Below are 27,621 nucleotides of genomic sequence, written 5' to 3' on the forward strand. Positions count from 1 at the left end.
TATTCAAACAAGGGATTCAGGTTAAACTATAAATGGAAATGGCCCTTTGGGCTAAATACAATAAGTGCCAGGCCTTGACCTAGGGCACAATAGCTCTGACTTCTGGCCGGTAGGTTCGTGACCTACCCAGCCTCTGGCGGTAGGTTCTTCACCTACCCCAGCTCTGGCTACGTGACATGGGTGTTAAACATTTTATAGGAGTGTTAGTGGTTTCAAGCAAGGGTGTTAGTCTTGTTATTCATTGCATGGGGTCTGTTCTATGTAAGAGGGTTAGTCCTATAATTGGTGGATATTGTTTGGTATATTATATATATATGTTAGTTTATGCTTAATATACTAGGGCAGTTATAATAAAAGGATTTATGATAGGTTAGTCTGGTGACACTGGGCATCTATATCTTGTTTGTCTTCAAATGTGCTGCGTTAGGTGTATGTTGTGGGAAACGCAAGGTAAGCAAGAGGAAGTCTCGCTCTGTTGCAAGCATGTGGATCACGTGCGTGGTGGGTGATGGTTAGTAAGTTAGTAATGGATTCACATGAGCGGGCTATGGGCGACCAAACCGGCTTCCCCACTGGTGACCCGATTGTGAGGAGGGTGCGTTGGACACCCAAGTGGAGGAAAAAGAAAACAATCAAACGTTCAGATGAATTCTGAGTCATTGGCCACCCAGTCCCGTCATGTGACGGGAGTCCTGGAGGAAGAGTGATGTCTCAGTGCCGTAGTTGCCCCACTAAGACTAGCAACATACCTCTTTGGTGCTCTATTCAGGATAGGACGGGTGGCCCCTAGGAGAGTCACATCGGCTGGGCTGAGTGACTTGAATCTGTGGGTCAGGCACGCCCAGAGCCAAGCACCTACCGCCTAGGCCGACACCGCATGGTCCATGGTGGTGAGTACGTATACTTTCATATGACCCATGGGACTATTGGGTTAATATGTATACCCAAATCCTGGTCTCCCTTGTTGGCTACGGTGGTGGATGGGGGCATGGAAGAACGAATCACAGGTTTATGTTCATGACAGCCATACTGAGCATATATGGTGTAGACGGGATTGCCACCTGTTCCCATTAAAATCGCCAAACCTGCTGTGTGAGGTGGCGAGAGGTTGCAAATGGGGTACAAACACATCGAACCAGGCTTGGGATGAACCTCCAACGGGCTCTCCATGTGGGTGCCTGGACGACCGACAACCATTTCTATTAGCGGAGCTCAGGAAGCTTAGATTGGATATAGCGGTTCTCTCAGAAGCGAGAAGACCAGGCAATGGCGAGATAAATAGTGAGGGTTACACCTATTTCTGGTCGGGCCGAACCCATGGGACCCACCTAATGGGAGTAGCTGTAAGCATATCAAGCCGGCTACGGCATGCCGTTGTAAAGGCTACCTTGGTTGATGAGCGTGTGATGGCGAGACTATTAACATGTTTCTATCCACACAGATCCTCCACGGGGACCTGGCCCTTCGGAACCTTCTTCTTACCCAAGGCAACGTCGTCAAAATCAGCGACTTCGGCATGTCGCGCAACATCTACAAAAGCGGGGACTACGTTAAGAAGACTGGCGTAAGCAAATGTGGCAAATATATATATATTTTTTTTTGCTTGGTCTCTATCTATCTATCTCTACCCATATATATATCTCTATCTCCCTATCTCTCTCCATCTCTCCCTTTCTCTATCTCTCTCTACCTCTCTACTTTTCTTTACCTCTATCTCTCTCTACCTACCTATCTATCTCTTTCTCTATCTCTCTACCTCTCTCTATTTCTCCATATCTATCATTATCTCTCTCTATCTTTTTCTCTTTCTCTCTCTCTCTTTGGGAAAGGAGAAGGACAAGCCTCTGAAGAAGGATAGGGCGAAGGCTCTAAGGAAGTCTGAGGCAAAGCAGAAGTTTGAAAGGATCATCCCTAGACCCTCGCAGTCAGACCTCCATTGTGGATACAACCCCACAACCGAATAAAATAATTTGGTATCAGTAGGCCGCACCCTGGAGTTTCTGTAGTAGTAGTATTTATTCTAGGAAGTTCTTGTAGGATCCACCTGAATTTTTGTCTAGGGGCCTTTAAGTACTCGCATAGTTTCCTTAGAGGTCAGTCTGACACAAGATCAGGTATATGTGTCACTAATCTGAAGGGGTGTTACAGAGACTTAAACAATCAAATCTCTCTCAGTTATTTTCCTATGATGTCATAGGTAGTCATCTTTCTCTTTCGTGGACACAAGATCCGTAATGTAGGGGTCATTTGGAGTGATCATCAAGCAGTTCTTGATTATTCTCTTGCCATATCACAGAGAGCTGTCCCTTTTTATTTTTTCTCCTGTTCCCCACTAGGGCAATTTGCCACTCAAATGGATGAGTATAGAAGCTATACGTGATCTCATCTTCAGCACCCAGAGCGACGTTTGGTCCTTCGGTGTTGTCCTATGGGAACTATTCACTCTGGGTTCTTCTCCTTATCCTGGCTTGAATTTGGACCAGAATTTCTTCAAGTTGCTGAAGGGAGGCTACAGAATGGAGAAGCCCACTCACGCCAACAACATGATGTAAGTATCACCTGTTTCAGATCTGCTTTCAGAACCAGGTGTAGGATCAATGACTGTTGCCTTTCGAGGAGAGAGTCTTCCACTATGAACCAAGTTTTTATGGTGATAAAAGTTCGCGGTAAGCTAACTTCCACGCAAAGTACAGTGATTAATCTTTCTGGTGGATAGATTGATTATTGTGTAGACAGGCACCAAGTCTTCTAGTAGATAAAGTTCGTTGAAGGCGAAGTCACTTTCAGCGTTGATTATTTCCTTGGGAATGGTTTCTTTGGTTCTAACTTTTCGTCGTAGTAGAGGGTCTAAGATGTAGAACTTGCCCATATATATTCATAATCTCCGATCCGGATTTCGACTCAACAGAGCCTTCTTCACAGAGTGATAGTAATACCATTAATAAAACCATCTACAAGAAAATAATCAGAGAAGACCATGCCTCTTGTCGAGTATTTGACTGCACCTAAATAGATTCAGATAGACCTGTAAAAGGCTTATAACAATAGATTCGGAAATATTGTCCTCTACCCATTGCGCAGTATGTGTACAGTGCAGACGACGTCTCCTTTCGCTATGAAGGAGATAATAGTAAGATGAAAAATGCCAGCTTTAGGGAACCAGATTTGAATGGAAAAAAAAATGGTGACTAGAACAGAAGCAAATGTGTAGCTCAGTACGGTAATATCTCTGTCAAGATGATTTAAGGAAAAATGTTGTACTGTTTTTCTATGAAAGAAACAACAGGGAAGCAAAATGAAATAAGAGGTTAAAGAAAAACGGAAGAGAGAGAAAAATAAGGAAAATAAAAAGATATGAAAACTAACGACATCTTCCGCAGATATGGCATCATGACTGACTGTTGGCTTGAGGACCCGCAGAAGCGTCCTCTGTTCGACGAGCTCTCTGGCCGGTTACATGACCTGCTGCATCCAGGCCTCTCTGAGGTAAGTCACCACCAAGATGATTGAAGACTGGCTCCATAATCCTCCTTAACCTGTTAACCGCTGCGACCATTGGCCCTTTGGCAGCGTCACCCTCTTTCAAGTTCTGGACACTTTTATCTATTTTATTTATTCATTTATTTATTGATTTTTGCTATAACTCATTTCTTATGAACTTGTTTGCTTTTGTTTTATTAGTTTCGTATTTTTCAAACGATTTGTCTATTTTGACATAAATATACATATTTAGTCAATATTGGAATAATGAATAATTTAGGGAAAAGAAAAAAATTACTTGATTTCTTTTTATTAAAAAAAAAAGTTAAATTCAATGACAAGAAAACGGAGAAAAGGACACACACGCACACACACGAAAAATCCAGAAAAACAAAAGTAATTGTCCCTTTTAGTAATATCTCAAGAAAATGTGAAATTATAATTCTACAATGAACGCTCACCGCGCACTGAAAACGTTTCTTTGCTACCTTCTAGCGAACCAGCAAAAGTTGCCACAAACTTCAAGATGCACTCAGAATATTATCAGATAATGTTCCTATATTTTTCCATGTGTATAAACATAATGTATTTGAAGTCAGTGACAGCTTGAAAGGAGGTTTTAAAATTGGGAACGAGATATATCGTTGAGCGCAATTATAGTGGAAAGAAATTGGAAAATGGCATAAGCAGTAGCAGACGCTTAACAGTCTATTTTTCGGTCTATTTTTGCGATCTATTTTTCTACCGATTGTTGGAGCAATATTAGCAGCTCGCAGCTCTCGGGAAGGATTCTGATAATTATGCTGGAGGAAAATGATTGTCCTCCAGTATATCAAATAACATTCTATATATATCATTGAGAAAACGAAATAGTTTGCCATCATTATTTTACCGCGGAATTTTTTCTGTCGGTGGGGGATTTTCCCGCTTAATTGGAGGTTGGGAGAAAAATAGCCCAGCGTGACAACACCTACACTAACATCAATAGAATTTTTTTTTATGAAATTAACTGGAATCATCACAGTTATGGCGCCCCATGGAATGCAAAGATTTTGAACTATGAAAATTCATTGTATGACGCTTATACATTCTGTTTTTCTATTCATTGATTTCTTTCGTTTTTTGTTCGTTTTTAAGATGTCACAGGGTCCATGCTTCCGAAATGTTTCATATAGAGCAATGGTGGGCCAACATTTCAATTTAAGGGCCACTTTCAGAAATTCACTGTTTTAGAGGGCCACATAGCAACCCTATTTGGAAGATTTAATTATTCGCGACCAAGAATAAAGTAAAGAGAAACAAAATGGAGAGTGATATATACCCTTTACTTTGGAAAAAAAAAATAACATGTACAGCTTTTCTTTAACAAAACTAAATCAACAGAATCCATGGCACTACATTTTCTTAAGAAAACTAAATTGAAATTTAATTAGTCAAGTATTTCAAATGCTCTGAAAACGTGAGAATTTTCCGTGTACCTGCGACCCATCAAAATTGATCTCGCGGCCCAAATTTGGGTAAAAGAAACTGTGTCTATAATAGCCAAAATAAAAGGTATTCAAAGAAAAAAATATATATTATTTGATATTGTAAAGTAGAAAATTCACATGAAACACATTTATTTGAAAAACAAGATCTTCTTATGGTTTAACGTCACAAACTCCTCTCATGCCCTTGATTCAACTTCGTCGATAGCAGGACTCGAACCGCCATCCCCTCGAGCTTCACCGCAAATAACGACGCCCTAACCCGCTCACCCAGCTATCTTCCTGAAAATAGAACTCAATTAGAAATATATATGTATATCAATTATCATTTTGCAAAAACGTGAGTATATGACTTGATCTTGGCAGACTACATGGAAACATTTCGTGAGACGTAGCTCAGCCACCCTTGGTATAGCGTACTGACTGCATAGATTTATGCCCCACTGCTCCTTGTTTTGATATTCAGTTTCCAAGTTTGCAACCTGTTTGCAACCAAGTTTGCAACCTGGCAAATAAATGTAGACACCAGGATAGTCCATTGGCATTGAGCATTATTTATTATTATAATTTATCTTATTTATTATTATCTATAATTATTTTATTTTATCTATTATTTATTTTATCTTATATATTGTTATTTATATTATCATAATGTTTTTTTTTTTTTTTTTGCATCCGACCTAGTTATGGACCAAATGGTCTCCTGTCGGCATGCTCCACCTTTGTAATCCTTTAGTGGTATTTCTCCAGACAAGAGTCACGTAGATTTATTTTAAGATTAGAGTCATCTCCTATCAAGAAGAAGAGGAAGATGAAGAAGAAGAAATAGAAAACGGGCCCCTTCTCTACTACCCCTCCTTTCCGCTACCTTCTCTGAATCTCGCCTTCACTTCAACGACTCCAACTCTTCGATACACTCTTGTCCCAAAGGACAGAAACGCTCCTTATCGTTGACAAAGTACATAGTGTGTATGTACGTGTGTAGGGAGGAGTGGTTTTATTTCGCTTCTCGTGTAATAAGCATAGAACGTAAGATATGTCATATATCTAATATGCATAAAGTAGAACAAATACCAAATGATAAAATGTTCCTAGATAATTAAATCGTGACTTACTCAGGCTGACCACTATGTTCAATTACATAAAACCTTAACTGTCAAAAAGTTACTTCCATTCTTCAACACACATTATTGCTCAGTTAGCCTAGATCTATCATGGTTAGTCAAAGGACATACACGAAAACTGAGCATCTATATATAGAGTGAGACAAATACATGACTTACAAAATCACAAAAATAATCTAGTTATTGTATCTCCAAACTAATGAGTATTTAACGCATAAGCGTTACAAATCTGTCCCCCCTTTCCTTACGGTACTTGGAGAAAGCTGCTGCACTTTATTTCACAATCAACCTAGATCAATCGTGATTGATAAAAGGATACAAATTAGGCATGTCTTCTCGTGTATAAGGTGAGGACAAGTCACACACTGTAATCTTTTAGTGTTATGTGTTATACCAAATGTTCGTACTTGGTGTGAAGTCGGTCAAGACGTCTGAAGTGCAATCTTTGTGTCGGTTAAGTGCTTGGGTATTTGCAGCCTGGTTCTACATCGATATGAGGAAGAGAAGCTTTCTGTATGTAATGACATTACTTGAACTTGGGGGGTTTTGATTAGTGTCTTTCCAAACTTTGTCCTAATTAGTAAGAGCGAAACGAATTACTGGGAAGCTTCACCGCCAAAAATCATACTTTTAATGATACTCCGCTTTTTACCTATTGGATACATTTAATAGATCAGCGTCTATAGACTTTTCCTGCTATGCTACTATCATCATCATCATCATCATCATCATCATCATCATCATCATCATCATCATCATCATCATCATCAACAACAACAACAACAACAACAACAACAATAATATTATCACTATCATTATCACTATTGTTATCACTATTATTATCACTGTTGTTATCAATATTATTATCACTATTATTATCATCATTATGATGATGATGATGATTTGGTTAAACTTCGCGGAATCTTAATTTCAGAAAAGGCTAGGACGGTACCTTTAGATTGAGGACTTTTTGAATCAGGGAATTTAATGTAGTCTGCCCTTACTACGAACTCGCTTGCCACAATATAGGAATCGAGCTGACTCCAATCCTGACCTCCGTCCAAGTAGCGATACCCAAGAGGAGTTTCCAAGAGTGATGTTCTAGTTTTACTGTAGTGGAAGTAGGCAACTTTATATTCACTTGGTCTTTGGATCACGTGTTGGTCTCGTGATCAACAGCTATTTCCCTCCTGGAAGAGAGCTCAGAGCTCGTAGGTCCGATCTATGAGTAATGCTATGACCTTGCACATACACACACACACCCAACTCCCCGCCCACGAGAGTCAGAGTAACGACCCGAAGCGCAGCGGTACCGAAATAATTTCGGACCTGGGTAGGATTCGAACCAGGAACTCCAGGCCACATTCGCGACAGCTCAGCGCTCTACCAACTGCGCCACGGAGTGTATGTTCGTGGAACGAACTGTAACTACAATATCTATTTTGCTAACTTTAACTATCCTTTAAGGGGAGGTAACAGCATTTTAGTCAAATCATGCAATTATTGGAATTACCTCATGAAATTTTTACAGATCATGAAGAGCAACAACAGACATCATACACAGTAAATTTCATGCAAATCAGTTAATCATAGTAGAGTGTCTCGAATTACTCCCGTAGTAGGATGTCTCGAATTATTCCCGTGAACTAAGATTTAAAGACCATTCTATAGGTGACTACTGATGCGCTGTTGTATTAATTAATTTGTTGTGAATTGTTGAGTAAATTGTGCTTTCCGCGGAGTACCACTATCCAGCTGCACGGATCCATTTAATTTGTATGAATTTCCTCTCATTTCCACCTCAACCCCATGAACTTAGTACCACTATGCAGCTGCACGGATCCATTTAATTTGTATGAATTTCCTCTCATTTCCACCTCAACCCCATGAACTTGCACTAATATCTCCTTCATCACACAAGTTTTCATGTTTCTCAGGAATATGTAAGGATGAACAAGTCTCACGAGGAACAAAACAAGAAGTTTGAGGATGGAATCGATCTCATAGACTTGCTTGGCTCTCCGGATTTTGGAGACCTCAAAAACAATTACCCTGATGACCAACCAGAGAGTACATCCGTCAAAGTTACGGTAAGAGTTTTGTTCTAAGACTTTCTCGACTGTCTCTGGAATCTGTACAGAGGAGAATGACCAAAATGCTACATGGGGTCAGAAATTTACCTTACAAAGACAGGCTCAGACACCTTGGCAGTGCAATGTAGTTCAGTTCGAAGCTTTAGAAATCATTTAGATAAACACCTAAGCAAGATGCTGTAATGATTATTATTTATTTTATATTGTTTGTTTTTGTTTTGTTATCATCTGTCTGTTTGATTCTCATTTATTATTAGTTATATGTCAATTTATTATTATTTACTATTTACCTGTTTGTTGTTTGACTGCCTATGCGTTTATGTATTTTATTTGATACATTATTATAGTTTTTATTTATTTATTTATTATTATTATTAGGATTTTTTTTCTTTCGCATCCGACCTAGATATGGACCAAAATGTCTCTTGTCGGCATCCTCCGACTTTGTTATCCTTTGTAATCCTTAACTTGCACTCTCTGGAAGGATGTAGAGTGCGGGGTGATCTGACAGAGGTATTCAAATGGGTCAAGGGCTTTAACAAGGGTGGTGCAGACCAGGTCATCCTGACAGCAGAGCAAGACTCGAAGTAATGGGTTTAAATTGGGCAAATTTATATTTAATAAGGAAATAGGCAAGAACTGGTTTACTATTAGAGTGGTTAGCGAGTGGAATAGACTCAGTAACTGTGTAGTGAGTGATGAAACTGTTGGTTATTATAAAGCTAGATAGCTCTGGATCGGGATGATAGGTGGCAATGGATATGGAACTGATCAGCGTAGACCTTATGGTCCCTTGCAGTCTCCTTCATTCTTATATTCCAATGTTCTTAATGCAACAGTATTTAGAGATCTAATCACTGAACATATTTACTATTTTTTTTCTATTTCGTATCAAGTGAAAAAATAATCTTTGTTTTTTCAGAACGACGCTTGTCCAGACCGCGGTCGTTATCTCTTCATGAAAATTCCCACGCAGGTCACCCAAATCTAAGTATGTTCTTTATAAACTGTTCATTTTCAATGGAGTGATGATGAACACTGTGTCCATGCATATGTGTGGACGCAGATTGGTCTATAATCACTCGAGAAGAGATTTACAGTTACTTTTTTTTGTGGACCTTCTTCCGAATTTGTTTATTTTGTGGTCACATATACAATATATCTATATTACTCATAACCTGCCCTCTAAGTGTCATTTCTTTATATCAATGGTTATATTTTCATAACTATACATTCTTTCATATTACAGGTTTGAATTTGATCTCCATAATGTTAAGTGTCAGTCTGCACTCAACTACTCTTCTGATCAACTTTCAAAAACACAGAAATAAAACAAAAGCGTCATTGGAGATTTGAATATGTTCTGAATCAAGTTCCGTCTTGAATAGACTTTTGTTCCAAAGAAACTTTATTTTTCTAGAAAAATCTTTTGTGAACAGTCTTCAAATTATGCAGTCAGTTGGAAATTGAGAAATGACGGAGTGCAACGGATAACTGTGGTAAAACATGAACATCATAAACCTATTCGTGCATCCTCATGACGGCCACGGAGGTGTTATTGTATCAAAGAGGACAAACCATGCACCATTTCTGCCGCAGTCATTTCTACTTCATTTGAATAGCTGTAAACCAATGGTAGGTTAAGGATTATATTTGCTAGCATGTTTTCATTCTTAAGTAAAGGCCATAATCACTATGCATTAAACAGTACCTGTACCTTACTCCAATGCTGGCTGCGTTTCCACCGAGCGAGTCAGGGCTGATTCTCGTCAAATGCTGTGAATTCGAATAGCTGAAAGAAGACTTTGTTTGCAACATTTTAGACTTTCCTAAGAACATTTCAACAATCTGTCTGACATTTGTAAAGGTTTAGCTCCTTTCATTTCGCCATTCGGTTTCTCAATACGTGACGCAAAGCCAATTTGACATTTGAAGATTGAAAAAACGAAAGATTATAACCGAAGTCGTTTCTACCGAAACGAACTCACAACGGTTGATGAGAATCTGACGAGACTCACTCGGTGGAAACGCAGCCTTATGGGTTGGTAAAAGTGTTATCACACTGGGCTGTTTTCCTCCAACCTCCTTAAAATAATTATGACAAACTATTTTGTTTTCTCAATAATTTACATAGAAAGCCACTTAATATGGTGGAGGACAGTTATTTTCCTCCAGCATATAAATTTCATTTCTGAAAGCCACGAGCTGCAAATCTGCTTCAACAGCCGGAGGAAAATAGCACAGTGTGATAAGGCCTCAAGATTTTAATGATAGAGCGAAGTGAGAGAATGATTGGGATTGTGAGCAACGTTTGAAACCAGTAAAATCTCTTCGACCTTAGTTATCATTAGTGAAAAGTAACAGTGGTTTTCTGAGCCTGACATTCGTCGTTGCAGAAGAGGGTTGAGAAATTGTAATTTGAAAAATAGGACTCTACATGATGGTAGATGATTATTATATCTACCTTTCCCGTTTTTTGTAAACCGGGACGAGAAAAGTAATAAATGCACACACACACACACACACACACACACACACACACACACACACACACACACACACACACACACACACACACACACACACACACACACACACACTCTCTCTCTCTGTCTCTCTCTCTCTCTCTCTCTCTCTCTCTCTCTCTCTCTCTCTCGGTGGCGCGGTTGGTAGAGGCTCAGACTCTCAGTACGGTGGTGCCGGGGGTACTGGGTTCGAATCCTGCCCGGGGCTGAAATTATTTCAGTATCGCTGCGCTTCGAGTCGTTACTCCAACTCTCGTGGGCGGGGAGTTGGGTGTGTGTGTGCGTGTAAGGTCATAGAATTACCCATAGATCGGTCATACGAGCTCTGAGCTCTCTTCCGGGAGGGAAATAGCTGTCGATCACGAGTCCAACACGTGATCCAAAGACCAAGGTGAATACACACACACACACACACACACACACACACACACACACACACACACACACACACACACACACACACACACACACACACACACAATCTGGAAATGGACTCAAAAGTGGGAGGTGAACTTTAATATCAAGAAGTGTAGCATAATGGAGTTTGGTAAAAGCAAAAACAGAATTTCAAAAAAATTCAAAAATGGTGAAAATTAATTAAAAAAGTGCACTCGGAAAGGGACCTTGGAGTGATAATCAGCAATGACATGACACCGGACAGACATATAAACAAAATAGTAGGTGAAACATACAACCTACTAAGGTCAATGAGAGTAGCATTGGATGAAGAAATGATAAAAAAAATATTAGTCACATTGGTTAGACCAAAACTGGAATATGCAGCCACACTATGGACACCCAGTATTAAAAAGAATATTAGGAAACTAGAAAGAATACAGAGAGCAACAACAAAGTCGGCACCAGCTCTTTCCAAATTAACATACGAACAAAGATTATCGAAGCTAGAACTACTAACACTAGAGCAAAGAAGAGAAAGAGGTGATCTACTGACTATATATAGAATCATGAAAGGAATGGAAATCCTTGACAGAAAAGATTGACTAAAAATGACAATGGAAAAACAAGAGGTCATGAAAAGAAACTCAAAAAGGACAACTATAGAAGAAGAGATAGGAAAAAGAATAGCTTCCCACACAGAATGCTGGGTGTATGGAATAACTTAGATGAAAAAACAGTGTGTGCAAATACTATTCACGATTTTAAGAATAAACTTGATGCTGAAGGATACAAAGACGGGTCACTACGAACATAGCTCCCTTCCCGTATAATACAACTAGGTAAATACAACTAGGTAAAACACACAGGCGCGCGCGCGCGCGCGTCGGTCGGGGTAGCAGCTAAGTCTGGACTCCGGTGATATATTCAAATTTCGAGGATCACAACGGCTAGGAAGTACCTGTGTTGTATTAATAGGGAAGGGGAAAGCTCATGGTGTAGTGGGAAGGTGAAGAAAAAGGAGAAGGGGAGGGATTACCGAAGAAAATGGAAGGAAATGAGGAAGGGGAAGATTGGGTCCAGGAAGTCAGACGGCATGTCAACAAAAGACGGCCAGACGATAATGAAGAGATTAGTAGGAATGCAAAAAATAGAAATATAGATAAGGACAGCGCAATGGAAGGTGAAGATAACTATTTACATGGATTCAATGAGGGAGGAAATGACAACCTCCCCCGACTAGTAAATCTAGAGGAGAAACTAAAAGAAACGAATAAAAATTGGGAAGTTAGATTCAACCAAATAGAGATGATTACTCAGCGAGTTGATAAACTGGAAGAACTAAAGAAGGAGAATCAAAACCTAACTAAAGAAATAGAAGAATTAAAAAGACAGTTAAGAGAAGTAAAGGATGATAATGAGGAATTAAAGAGGAATAATAAAGAGAATAAAAAGACCATAGCAAAAGAGGTAAGTGGTTGGGAAAAGTACAAGAGAACAATAAAATTGAATTTGGAGGTATAATGGAACAGCAGATGAAAGAACAAACTAAGGAAACAGTTATTAAAGTGATGAGGGAGAAGGAGAATATAGTAAAAGACTTAGCGGATAAAAAGAAATATATAATTACATTAGAGATGGAAGAGAAGTATACTCTAAATAGGACTACTAGAATAAAGGAAGAAAAGGAAAAGTAAATAAGATATTAGAAGTAGTTCAGGAAGATGAACCGGAAACAGTGAAAGAAATAGAAGAAATGTATAGATTAGGGAAATACAATACAGATAAGACCAGACCAGTTAAGGTTAAATTCAGGTCACAAACAGCAGCAGAGAATATCTTAGCAAAAACAGGGAAACTAGCACACAGTGATCAATATAGATATGTATGGATAAAAAGAGATATGAATAAAGAGGAAAGAGAGTAGGAGAAAATAAAAATACTAGAAGCTAAGGAAAAAACGAGAAAAGAACAGTCAGAAAAAGAAATTCTATTGGAGAGTAGTGAATATGAAAGTGAGGAAATGGTTCATAGCAGAGAAAAACAGAAGGGAAACAGAAAACACAATGGAAATAGCAGAAAATTAAAAGTGTCTTACACAAATATAGATGGCTTGATAACAGGCTTGAACGAACTGAATGATTACCTGAAGGAAAAAGAACCGGACATAATGGGAATTGTAGAGACAAAATTGAAAGGTCCACTACCACCCAACAGTGCAGGACATGGTGCATATAATTATTGGTTTAGTGACAGAGGTAAAACAAGGGGGTGGAGTTATGTTCCTAAGATGTATATAAATGTGAGGAATGTCACACATGTGTAGATTTTTTCTGCTTTCAAATTGTTACATGTATTTATTCAAAAGTACGGTGTGGATCCTGTTTATGAATTTACTCAGGCAAACGTACAGATTCCCTGTCTAGAAATTAAAGGGTCTTTTGGTTACACCGGCAATTCAAGGAGAACTGCCGGATCAGCGTATCTATCTTTTTATTATTATACTAGATTTTGTTAGAAAGGGGCTTCGCCCCTGAGATCTCAGCATGTTGATGAATTCGATAAACTCTTAATCTAAAATTTTAAATTATTTGTATATTTTTTGAGCTTTGGTATGTAAACGCTTCACCATAGTTATTATTAGTCTGTTTTTGAGCATAATCATTACGTCTTGACTGTAATATTCTTGCATTTTGCTCCAAATTCAATTGATTTCTCTGACTTCTATGTGCATCTCTATCAATTTCTAAAATTTCTTGTTTCCTTTCATCATTAAGGTTTTCTCTCTGACTTCTATGTGCTTCTCTATCAATTTCTAAAATTTCTTGTTTTCTTTCATCATTAGGTCTTTTCTCAGACTTCTATGTGCGTCCTTGTCAATTTCCCTTATTTTTTGCTTTTGACCTTCAGTTAATGATTCTCTTCTTCTCCTTTGATATTCCCTATTTCCATTCCTATTTCTCTCTTTTTCTTCTTCATCCATCTCACTTATTTTCTTTTTTTTACTATTACAATTTTCACTTATTTTTCTTTTTCTACTTCTACTGTTCACAGTGTTAATGAGGATGTTAGAATCCATACTAAAAGGATTCAAGTCTGAAACACTACCGCTATAATTACCAGTTTTATCGAGCGAATGAGGAGGTGACGACCTCATTTATTACTCACCTAAAGTGCGATTCGACGAACAACAAATCGGGCAGTTCGAATCGCGTCACCTGGATCGATCGAAAAAATTAACAAATTTTTAAAAGAATAAATTGTATAATATAGAGACGAAATTGATATTAGCTCGTTTAAAAACAGTTTTTTTTTTATCGAATTTATTCTCAATTTTAATAACTTATCAAAGGTATGTATGGCAAGTGTATTTTACTATTTTTCTTATGTATTGTTTTCTTTTTTTTTCATTTAAAAAAAAAATAGCCAATATTTGTTCGAAAAGCTCAATTACTTTGAATGCTACTCATGAATTGGAGCCAAATTTAATCTGAAACATTTACAAAGTAGGGTTGAGTCGTCGAAATCGAAATTAGTCGATCGATCGAATCGAGAAAAAAAGTCTGACAGACAGACAGACAGACACGAAACCGCTTTTATTTATTAGATATATCTTTGATATTTTAGGTTATGAGGTGAGTCCCAGAAGTATCGTAACGGGCTCTGAATAGGTTTAAGATTAGTAAGTAAGGATTAGGAGGGTTTTTGTTTTATTGAAAGTCAGTAGGTGCCACTCCATGCCCGAGCTGTTTTTGGCTAACCGCCTTCCGTAAGTTTAAGGTAACTCTTTGTTTAAGTATGTTCTCGTCATCTTTTTATTCATACTTCAGTGCTTGCGCTTGGCGACAGGACTTTTTATCATAACTTAGGAGTGTTTTTCATTAGGGTTAGTAAGTTAGCAGTGGTAGGCTTTTAATCAGCTTTAGTAATTTTTATTTTGTATTTTAGCTGTACTTGTAATTAGTCATTTATCTTCATTTACATCTCCGTTGTGAATTTTTTTAAAGGCCATAAGTTATTAAATTTATAGAGTTAAATAATTTCTTATAAATGTTTTGTAATTTCAATTGTGCCTGGATTATAATCTCTTGATAATGAACAAGTTCTTACTGCCTAACAGTGATAAAGTTTATGACAGATCATGACAATATATATATATATATATATATATATATGTGTATATATATATATATATATATATATGTATGGTGGAAACATAGAAAACACCAGACTCAGAAGTAGGTAATTTATTCCCGACGTTTCGAGTCCTGTCCGGGACTCGTCCTCAGGGGATACAATGGGATACAGAGATCACATGGTCTTAATATACTAGTAGCTACGCCCGCTGGGGGGGGGGGGGGACGCGGTAAACTGCCAGAGGAGGGGGGGGGGAGAGAAGGTAGGCGCCGTGACCTGGGTCAAGCGAGAGTGTGTGGTGGCGGAGGGACGGGGTGAGGGGGAGGTGGAGAAAGCCACTTTTATCCCCCATCGTAGTCCATGTTATTTCTCCACTTGTTCCTTGCTCCTGCGTATATGGGGTTCAGTGTTATGGACCTGTTTATACTGCCTTCGTTAGTGGCCCACGCTTCTAAGAGCCGTCTGCTTCCTTTCCTTTTGTCACTGTATAGAACCTTAGCGCCCTGCCAGTCGAACATATATATATATATATATATATATATATATATATACATATATATATATATATATATATATATATATATATATATATATATATATTCGTGAAGTAAGGAAGCGGGTTTTCTTTGATGCATGTTGAATTAAATACGACAGCATTCTGACAGTTGTTCAACTTTTTCTTAATGTTTTCTATTTTTCTTATCAACTTTTTTCTAGTTGTAGGGTGAGTTAATACAAGATATCCATAGTTCTCCATTTAATATTATCGAGACATCATCAGGATTGACAAAATTTCTGCAATAATGAATACAAACGTTGGTACATATAAATTACAAAAATACAAATATACAGGTGTAACAAAATATAATTAACAAGAGTGTTATTACTTACGTCTACAAGGAAAGTACAAATGATAGAGAGAGAGAAAGGTTTAAATACATAAACTGTTGTCCGAGTTCCCACTACGGAGTCTAGCTGATCGTCTGAGTGGTGGGGGAGTGGAGGGTGGGAGGGGAGGGGGAGAAGGGACCTCGATATAGCGATGTCTCAGTTTAGCGTTACTTTACATCGTTCATTCATTTGAACACTGACATAACTCAAAAAATGCTACTTTTCAAAAGAAGCAAAATAAACTTTTAATTATGTAATACAGTCTCCCATGGAACTTTTAAATGAGGTATTTAGCAATGAATTTTTATTTCATGATTAAATGTAGTGCATGACATCTCATATTAAAAAATACATTTATTATAAACATGCTTTGTGCCTATTTGAAAAATAAATTTGGAATTATGACGTTATTGCCTTGATCAACATCTAGCGGCCAGTTTTACTACTAGAGTTATGGCGTTCTAACCACAAATAATTATAGAGAATGGCAAATTCAGTCGTATAAATAACTCAAAATCTTCAATTTTTGAGTTATGTCATTGTTGACATGAACGACCGGCATGCCAGTATTAAGTTTAGTCTAGTTAAGTTTAGTTCAGTTGTTGTTCTATCAAGATTCATCAGAAGAAAGCAATTCCCAATTTCTTCATTAATACCAGTCTTAATTTAAATAAAAGTTGAATAAAGTATTGCATGTGTTTCATTTGGATACCTTGTCTCGAGTATTCCTGCATCAAAGCCAAAATAAATATCTATGTCACTGGACACAGATATCAAATCACATTCGGTTCGTGATATTGTGTGTGTGTGTATATATATATATGCTGGGACATTATGACAAGCTGATGAAGGTGGAAAAAGAGGTCACGGGTCTAGTTCCGAGTTTCTGAGTTTATTCCTGACCGGGTTCGCTCTATGCTTCATTCCTCTGAAGAAGCATAGAGCGAAACCGGTCAGGAATAAACACAGAAACTCGGAACTAGACACGTGACTTCTTTTTCCACCTCCATCATATATATATATATATATATATATATATATATATATATATATATATATATATATATATATATATATATCTATAATATATATATATTTATATCTAAATATATATATACATATATATATAATATACATATATATATATGTACACATATATATGTATATATATACATATACACACACACACACACACACACACACACACACACACACACACACACACACACACACACTTCATCGAACGGACGGCGTAGAGGACGCTCTGAAGAAAAAGTGAAATTTTCGTGGATCCCAAAGCAAAGGAAGTACCTATTGTATTTACAGGGTGGGGGAAATTGCTCGTGGTGTAGTGGGAAAGTGAGGAAAAAGGAGAAGGGGAGGGATTACTGAGGGAAATGGAAGGAAATGAGGAAGGGGGGGACTTCGTCCAAGAGGCCAGACGGCTTGTAAACAAACGCCGAACCGATGAATTGGATTTCGATGATGGGACTAACAAAAATATAAAGATTAGAAACATAGATAAGAGCAGTACAATGGAAGGTGAGGATAATAATTTCCAAGGATTTAATGAGGGTGCAGCGGATACCAACCTCCCCCGACTGGCAAAACTGGAGGAAAAACTTGAACAAATGACTGAACATTGGGAGATTAGGTTCGGTAAAATGTCAAAAATTGCAGAGAGAGTTGAAAAATTGGGAGAAATAGAGAAGGCGAACAAAAACTTAATTGATGAAATAGAAGAACTAAAAAGTCAGTCAAGAGAAGTAAAAGAGGAGAATGAAGAATTAAAGAGAAATAATAAAGAAAACAAAAAGGCCATAGCTAAAGAAGCTAAGGGTTGGAAGACAACCCAAGAAAACAGTAAATTTGCATTTACTGATATAATCAAACAGCAAATGAAAGAACAAACTGAAGACTCAGTTATCAAAGTGATGAGACAGAAGGAGAATATTGTAAGAGACTTAGCAGACAAAAAGAAATGTATAATTATATTAGGAATGGGAGAGAAACATAACCCAGATAGAACCTCAAGAATCAAAGAGGAAAATGAAAAAGTAAGCAGTTTACTACAATTAGTTCAGGAAGATGAACCAGAAATAATGAAACAAATCGAAGAGAAGTTCAGACTCGGAAAGTATAGTACAGATAAGACCAGACCAATTAAGATTAAATTCAGGTCACAAACGACGGCAGAGAATATCTTATCCAAAACAGGGAAACTAGCAACAAATGAACAATATAAAAAGGTATGGATAAAAAGGGAAATGAATAAAGAGGAAAGAGATGAAGAAAAAAAGAAAAGACTTGAAGCCAAGGGAAAAAAAAAACGAGAACAGAACAGAATCAGAAAAAGAGAGATTCTATTGGAGAGTAGTGAATATGAAACCAAGGCAATTCGACATACAAGAGAAAAACAAAAGGGAAACAGATAACACAATGGAAGTGGCAGAAAACTAAGAGTGTCTTACACAAATATTGATGGATTGATAACAGGATTGAATGAGCTGTATGATTATTTGAAGGAAAAAGAACCGGACATAATGGGAATTGTAGAAACAAAATTAAAAGGTCCACTACCACCCAACAGTGTAGGACATGATGCATATAATTATTGGATTAGAAACAGAGAGACAAAGCAAGGGGGTGGAGTTATGTTCCTGACTAAGAAGGATATAAACGTGAGGTGTGTCACATATGGAAAGAATACAGTAGAGATGATTATGATCGAAGTGGAAGACAGAGATAAGAAGAGCAGAATGTTTGTGATAAATTATGTGCCTCCGAAAACAGCCTCGTGGGAAGAGAGTGAACATAAAAGTATGTTAGAGGACACAAAGATAACATTAAATAAGATAATGGAAGATGGAGGAAGAATAGTTATGATGGGCGACTTTAATTGCAAAGAAATCTGCTGGGAAGAGATGACAGTAAAGGGTGGAGACGGCTCATGGGGAAACGCTCTACTTGAGATGATTACTGACAATACAATGATACAGTGGATACAGGAGAACACTAGGTATAGAAATAAGGAAGAACCATCGAGACTAGACCTAATAATTACATCTGAACCTAGAATAGTGGACAAGATTGAATATAAAACACCAATAAGTAAAAGTGATCACATATTGATTGAACTGGAACTAAATGAAGAAAAATACATGAAAAGAAATGAACAATATAGAAAAGGAAGAATGATGTATGAAAAAACAAACTTTGATAAAATAAGAGAATTCTTTCAAAAAGAAAACTGGGAAGAAATATACAAAGAAGAAACTACAGTGGAAGAGAAATGGAATATTTTGATAAAAATTTACAAAACAGGAGTGGAAAAGTATGTCCCAAGACAAAAACAAGAAAAAGAATATGTAAAATGCTGGTACAATAAAAGTTGTAGGGAGTTAAAAGACAAAAGAGACAAAGCTTGAACCAGATGGAAAAAAGACAGAAGGCATGAAAAATGGAAAATATATACTTGTTATAGAAATGAATATGTACAAACGTGCAGAGAGGAAGAGAGAAAATATGAAAAAGATGTCATAGAAAAGTGTAAAGATCAACCAAAACCTATTTTACAGATTTGTAAACAACAAATTGAAAAACAAACAAGACTTGGAGAAATTAAGACAAGGAGGAGTTGAATACACAGAGGAAATAGGACTTTTCGTAAGAATAAAGAACAGGAAAAACATACCTTAGATCCAAATATAACGATTTGGCAAGACTGATTAAAAAGAATACGCTCTCAGCGAAAAGTAACTATGAAATTAAGGTTGCCAGACAAGCGAGATCCAGCCTCAAGATCTCCTTTCATCAAAAAAAAAAAAAAAAAAAAAAAAAAAAAAAAAAAAAAAAGACCAATTAAGAATTACGAAAATGTCATGATAGAATCGGAGGGGAAAAAATGAATGAAGAGTTTAACAAATATTTTCTCTCGGTGTTTACTAAGGAGAGATGGGGATAAAGAAAGTAGATTATCAAATATCAGCATTAGTAAAGTAGAAGTAGTCAAACAGATTGAAAGAGTCAAAGCTACAAAAAAAAAAAAAAAAAAAAAAAAAAAAAAAAAAAAAAAAAAACGGGTCCAGACGATTTTTTCCCGAGAGTAGCTAAGGAGTGTAAAATTGAAATTTGCAACCAATTAGCAGAAATATTTAATAAGTCGGTAGACACTGGTTTTGTGCCTATTGCTTGGGGGCAGGCAAACGTTGTTCCTGTTTTCAAAAAGGGAGATAAATCGTCTATATGCAACTACAGGCCAATCAGTTTGACATCAGTTATAGGTAAAATGCTTGAATCAATAATAGTTAATAGACTCAGAGATCACATCGAGAGACATAATTTGATTCGTGACTCACAGCATGGTTTCTCCAAGGGTAAGTCATGTGTGACTAATCTTCTATCTTTTTACACTAACGTATATAAGGCGTCAGATAACAATGATAGTTACGATGTTATTTACCTTGACTTTAGCAAAGCGTTCGACAAGGTGCCCCACCAGAGACTACTAAATAAAATCAAAGCCCATGGCATAGGAGGAAAAGTGTTAGAATGGATTAGAGCTTGGATCAGTGACAGAAAACAGCGGGTCACCATAAATGGTGTAAAATCCAAATGGGGGAGTGTTTCTAGTGGAGTTCCCCAGGGCTCGGTTTTGGGTCCCTTATTGTTCATTATGTACATAAACGACTTGGACAATGGGATTAATAGTGATGTTAGTAAGTTTGCGGACGACACTAAAATAGGACGCCTAATTAGGTCAGGAGACGACGCCGAGATTCTGCAGGATGATCTTAACAAATTGTTCACATGGTCGGTGAAATGGCAAATGGACTTCAATATCTCAAAGTGCAGCGTGTTAAACGTAGGGCTACACAACCCCGAAAATAGATATAGCTTAGATAACACATTTTTTAGAGAAAACTGAGTGCGAGAGAGACTTGGAAGTTCTAGTGAGTCCTGACCTTAAATCCAGGAAACAGTGCATTAGCGCCAGGAATAAAGCTAACAGAGCACTAGTCTTCATTACTAGGTACTCAGAACCCAGCATATCGCAGCACGTCTGGTCACGATTAAAGCTGGTAAAAGGATACGTTATAAATATGCGCGGCTAGACACGATTGTTCGTATACATCGCCAGAGGGAGAGGCTCGGCCGACAAATAGTCTGTACGGTGTGGTCTAGGTGTGATGTGTCGTACCACATGCTTGTGTTTGGCGTGCAGTTTTTCTAGGTGTCTCACGTGAAGTTTGTGTTGGTGTTGGCTGAGCGGACGGATGTCGGAATCTCGTTGTAGGGACTCAGCGGTTCTAGATAGCTCCATCGCGAACCAGTGATGAACTTGACCGCGGCATTCTGAACCTTTTGATAGACGTAGTTGTTAGTGGGGCAGTGTTGCGGTTTTGAAACGCGTTGGCCCTCCCAACACAGCCTCAGCCCTCGCTCCCTGTCTGCGGAAGTGTGGGGTCCAAATAAGGCCACTGCCCGGTGTGCTACCCAGCACACAGGCATGATCTTTCACTGGGACGTTTGTGTTGTTTATTTTAAGAGGCGTGTTCGTGATTGTTCTGTTGGTGTTCTTGTAGCGGAAGTATACAGCTTTGCATTTCGACGCGCTGGTCTTTATGCGCCACTGTTGCTCCCACGCGTGTGCCCCGTCTAGTATATTTTGTATTACTTGTAACGCTCCCTGCAGCGTTTTGTGTCTGCTAATGTGATTAGTGTCGTCTGCATACGAATGAGTAGAACTCGGTTGCGTGGGCAAGCTGGCTCTGACAGGTCATTCGTATATAGATTGTACAGAATTGGGGTAAGGAGTGACCCTTGCGGTACTCCAGCCTTCGGCCCAAAAGGTCAGGACAAAAGGACCCGCCATTTTATTCTTATTGTCCTGTCGCCCAGGTAGTTGCAGAGCAACCTTGTGAACGGCAGGGCAAAGTCGAAGTTGTGGTACAAATTGTACATAGGACCTTCGTACCAGACAATATCGAATGCCTTCTCCCCATTCTTACAAACCAAACTGGCCTTAACAGGGCGACCGTCTGGCGGTCTTTGAATCCAATGAGTGATCAAGGAAATAACGTCGCCTGCACCACGTTCCGGCCGAAAACCAAACTACTAGTCGAGTGTATTGTGGAGACGCGTAGTGTGACAAGTCATTTAGAATGCAAATTAGAATACAAGTATTTTCGTCAAAAAGTACCTCATAGACTTCTTTTGAGACAAAATATTTGTTTAGAACATGGTTCTCGTGAAGATAAATATTATTGCGAAAGAAAAAATACAAAGTTGTATCAAATATAGTCATATTATAAGCAAAAAATAGAGTATCATTGTAATTGTGTGCCAACACTTAGTACAGCGACCAGAGGTCACAACATAAAGCTACAATTACAACACCAACCTAGCTACAGAACAAAACTTCCTACCTGCAAGAATTACGGAATCATGAAACAGGCTGAGCCAAGAAACCATTAGTGCCAAAACCGTAGAATCTTTTAAAAGTAAAATCGCCAAAGAATTGTCTACTAGAGAAGACCTCTACAAGTACAACTTTTCCTGCTGACCTCTCGGTGCTTAGGGGCTGCAACCTGCACACTAACACCACTACAGCGTCCAACCTTGGTATGTGGTCTTATTATCCTTCGGGGTACCTAAGGGCCAATACTAAAGGTAATTATCTAAATTTGAAATATGCACATTGTTTTGATTGTTTTTAGTGTCCGAAAGTATGGCGGCAATGTTGTGCGTTTTTTTTATAATCACTTCAGCAACTTATGTAATAATTAGTTCAAATTTAGTCCTTTGAATAGCTATTATTTTTATTAAAAAAGAAAAACGTGCACTCACGCATTTCTTTTTCTTAAAAAAAATTATCGTAGTTTACCCAAGCCAGGTGCATGCATTTCGAATACGGTGTGTTGTCTGTTGTTTACTGTCTGCGTCTACTACAAATTTGACAAGCTTCGTGTGGTAATTAGATCATACCAATGTACAGATGAGAAGTAAAACGTTCTCTGTATTGATGGTCATTGTCACCTTTAGTTTTCAACCGCCAGGCAATATTATTGTGTTTTTCTTCCAAATGTGGAAGAGAAATGGTTAAGCTTGAGACAACAATCGCGTGACAATACTTTGCTGCTGTACTAATTTAAATGGGTTGCAAATTTAAGTGTCTTCTTATATACGATATTGTGGAGAAGATATGAATGGGTTTGTAGGTACCTTTTACCTAATATGCATGCAAAGAATTGACATTTTTTCTGAAATATTTAATGTATAATTTTTTTTTCTTGACACAAAATTGCTGCCAAAAAACAAAAATGGTAATAGGCCAGGGAAACTTGTGTCTGGATGTGGTGAAGCTGCCCATTTTCAAAAGTTATCAATCCCTTTGTCTTCATCAGGAGGTGCAGCCTTGAGGTGGTGACACTGTGACTTTTCTCTAGACTGGGTCTTGGATTTTTATAAACTTCAACTCTATTCTCTAAATTTTCAGACATGGACTCAGAGCTAACAATCGATAATTGCTTCCCTTCCCTTACCACTTTCACCATTTTTGGCCATGCCCCACCTAATCACTTAATCCTTGATGTCCCCCATGTGGTGTTATACAATTCTTATTATTTGAAAAATAAATCCCTTTCAGCTGAAAGAAAAACATAAAACCTTGGTTTAAAACCACTTCAAAAGAATAAGGCATCAATGAAAAATAACAAATAAAACAAATTGAATAAAAGAAAAAAAAAAAAAAAATTGACTCAGACTTCCTTAGTTGCCCTTAATTGCCCCAATTAAAAATCATATTGCCCACCAGAAAAAACAAATTGCCAACCTATAGGGCATATGCCCACATTGAGAAGCATTGCCCTAGATCAGTGGCTCTCTAACTTTTTCATGAGTGACTCTATTTGGAATATTTCAATCCTTTGCGACCTAAAATAAGATAAAGAGAAAATGGACAGTGATATATATACCCTTTACTTTGGAAAAAAAAATGTGTACAGCTTTTCTTTAATAAAACTAAATTAACAGAATCCATGGCACTGCATTTCCTTCAGAAAACTAAATTAATGGGATTGGTGGTGCTGATTCTCATTTACCAGTATTTCAAATCATGGGGCCCTGCGACCCATCAAAATTAATCTTGCGACCCAACTTTGGGTTGTGACCCATAGTTTGAGAACCACTGCCCTAGAATGGTTTGGGGACCATTGCCAGCCACTGTGTGGTTGTGGAGTTTCTATTGAATGAAACTCAATTTAACAGTAATAGATCAACAGGTTATTTTTTTTTAAGTTGTTTGGACAAAATATGGGTGTCTTCTGTATAACATTTTTGTTGCAAGGTAGAAGCTGACACTTGGGTTTTATAGTGGACCCAAGATCTTTCTCTATTAATTTAGGCTATTTCTTAGACATTTTCATGCATATAGAGCTAACAACAGGTGATTACTAACCTACTTTTAATTGGTGACAAACAGTCCCAAACTAATAAAACACAACATTAATTGGTGACAAACAGTCCCAAACTAATAAAACACAACATTCCAAGTTTCTTCTCAGAGATTTCTGTGTGAGGGCCTCATAGCTGTTGCCAGATACTAAGATTGTGGGTTTTTATTTAGTGAAACCCAAGTCAACATTTAATGTTACTACCATTGTTACGTAATACAAACACAACTAGTTGAAAAAAAACACAAACAATATACTACGTAAACATGTACAACAACATACCACATACTCCACAATCAGATCTCAAAAGAAGCACTCTAAACATTGACCCAGAAGTCTCTCTCTACAGAAAAATATCTCCCAAGAGAGGTAGGAACCAGACTAGGATGATCACAATCATCACTCGGAAGATCCTAAACACAATATTTCTTCCTTTTGTGAATTATGGTCAATCCAGTGGCTGTTGCTAGTTACCTAGAAGCTGTAGGTCTTCTGCAAGAGAAACCTGGGGCAATGAATTTATTATATATATATATATATGTATATATATGTGTGTGTGTGTATTTACCTAGTTGTATTTTACAGGAAGGGGAGCTATGCTCGTGGTGTCCCGTCTCCATATCTCATTTTATCTAGACTGTTTTTAAATTTGTGTATCGTTTTTGCACACACCACATTCTCATCTAACCTGTTCCAAATGTCTATTATCCTGTGGGGAAAGCTGTTCTTTTTCAGGTCTCTTCTATAACTGTCTTTTTTTATTTTCTTTCCATGTCCTCTTGTATCTCTACTATCCCATTTTATTAGATCCTCTCTATCAATAATTTCCATGCCTTTCATGATTCTATAAATAGTTATCAAGTCTCCTCTCTTCTTTGCTCCAATGTCTGTAGCTCAAGTTTTGCCAGCCTCTCCTCATATGATAGTTCTGAGAGCGTTGGTGCCAATTTCATAATTGCTCTTTGTATTCTTTCAAGTTTTGTTATACATACATCATACATATACCAAGGCTTTTTCCCCCTTACAAGGGAGGTAGCCAAAAAGGAAAAGGCATAAAATCATTCCCACCCATTCCATCCCTGAATACACTCCACACCCCTCCACCCTCCCTCCCATCTTAGCACCTCCTGGATGTCGTGTCATCCCTGCACATTTTTTTTGTACTTGGTGATCATGTCGTTGCTGCATACTCCAATTTTGGTCTTATCAAAGTGACTAGTGTTTTCTTCACCAGTTCTTCATCCAGGTATGTAAATGCCACTTTGATTGATCTTATTAAATTATAAGTTTCTCTAAAAACTTTGTTTATATGTATCTCAGGGGACATATTCATAATAATGACTCCTAGGTCCTTCTCTTTTTCCACTTTTTTTAATTTCTTCCTTTCCCAATGAATATGATCCCACTATTCTTATTTTGCTTATTCAAAATTCCATTATATTACACTTCTTAATGTTGAATTCCATCTTTCACTCTCTACTCCATTCCCATACTTTATTGAGATCACTCTGTAGTGACTCACAATCTTCTTTGGTGTTCACTTTTTTTCAACATTTTTACATTGTCTGCGAAGAAGCTCATATAACTTTCAATTCCTTCATCCATGTCATTAATATATATAGCACACATTATTGGGGCCAAAACTGTTCCTTGTGGAACTCCACTAATCTCATCCCAATTGGAATGTTTGTCTCTTATCACCACTCTCATTTTCCTTTCATGCAAGAAGTCTTCCATCCACTTAAGTAGTTTGCCCTGTATTCCTCCTGCAGTTTTTAATTTCTTTAGCAATTTCTTATGTGGCACCTTATCGAAAGTTTTTTTCAGGTCTAGAAAGGCATAATCAGCCCATCCATCTCTTTCCTGTATTATATCTATTAGTCTTGAATAAAAACACAACAAGTTTGTGACACATGATCTTCGTTGTCTAAATCCAAACTGCCTTGGATTTAGTACATTGTTTTTTTCCAAATGCTTTACCCATCTAATTTTTATAATTCTTTCACAAATTTTAGCTACCGTACTTGTAAGAGAGACTGGTCTATAGTTAGTAGGGTCTTCCTTGTTTCCTCCTTTATATATTGGTACTATATTTGCTCTTTTCCAATCTTCTGGAACTTTTCCTTCTTTCAATGAATTGCTTATTAGACTATGTATTTTGTCTGTTAGTTTGTTCCTGCATTCTCTCAAAATCCAGTTTGCTGTTTCATCTGGTCCATGTGATTTTCTAACATCGAGATTACTCAAGTAATTCATTATTTCTTTCCTTGTTACTTCTATCTCTTTCATAGGGGGGACTTTCTCCTCCCACCCGACATCTCTAAGTTGTATGTTCTCCCTCGTAAACACTGATTTAAAATGCTTATTCATAATTTCTGCCATTTCTATTTCCTCTGTGTATTCAACTCCTTGTTGTAGTTTCACTAATTCTTGTTTGTTTTTCAGTTTGTTGTTTACAAATCTATAAAATAGCTTTGGCCGATCTTTACATTTTTCTATGACATCCTTTTCATATTTTCTCTTTTCTTCTCTGCGCACTTGCACATTTTCATTTCTATAACAAGTACATATTTTCCATTTTTCAGGTCTTTTGTCTTCCTTCCATTTGATCTAAGCTTTATCCCTTTTGTCTTTTAACTCACTACATATTTTGTTGTACCTACATTCTACATATTCTTTTTCTTGTTTTTGTCTTGGAATATACTTTTCCACTCCTTTATAGATTTTTGTCAACATTTTCCATTTCTCCTCTACTGTTGTTTCCTCCTTGTGTATCCTTTCACGGTCTGTTTTTTGAAAGAATTCTCTTATTTTGTAAAAAAAAAAAAAATTCCATACATCAATCTTCCCTTTCTATATTGTTCATTTTTTCCCATGTATTTTTCCTCGTTTAGTGCCAGTTCAACTAATATGCAGTTACTTTTACTTATATTCAATCTTGTCAACTATTTCAGGTTCTGATGTGATTATTAGGTCCAATCTCGATGGTTCTTCCTCATTTCTATACCTAGTATTCTCTTGTATCCATTGTGTCA

The 27,621-nt window shown here is 37.5% G+C and overlaps 1 protein-coding gene across 1 annotated transcript in view; it reads left to right on the forward strand.

The window, feature by feature from the left end:
• Positions 1 to 9,717, forward strand: part of LOC143040183 (vascular endothelial growth factor receptor 3-like) — a 66,881-nt gene extending 57,164 nt beyond the window's left edge. The window contains exons 23-28 of the mRNA XM_076210847.1: positions 1,442 to 1,564; positions 2,337 to 2,548; positions 3,381 to 3,486; positions 8,029 to 8,181; positions 9,107 to 9,175; positions 9,434 to 9,717. Coding sequence (XP_076066962.1) covers positions 1,442 to 1,564; positions 2,337 to 2,548; positions 3,381 to 3,486; positions 8,029 to 8,181; positions 9,107 to 9,175 — 663 coding nt within the window. The 3' untranslated portion in view covers positions 9,434 to 9,717. The remainder of the gene's footprint in view (positions 1 to 1,441; positions 1,565 to 2,336; positions 2,549 to 3,380; positions 3,487 to 8,028; positions 8,182 to 9,106; positions 9,176 to 9,433) is intronic.
• Positions 9,718 to 27,621: the final 17,904 nt, after the last annotated feature.

The sequence above is a fragment of the Oratosquilla oratoria genome, chromosome 28 (assembly GCF_046742065.1).
Source record: "Oratosquilla oratoria isolate Oo_2021 chromosome 28, ASM4674206v1, whole genome shotgun sequence".
NCBI lineage: Eukaryota > Metazoa > Arthropoda > Malacostraca > Stomatopoda > Squillidae > Oratosquilla > Oratosquilla oratoria.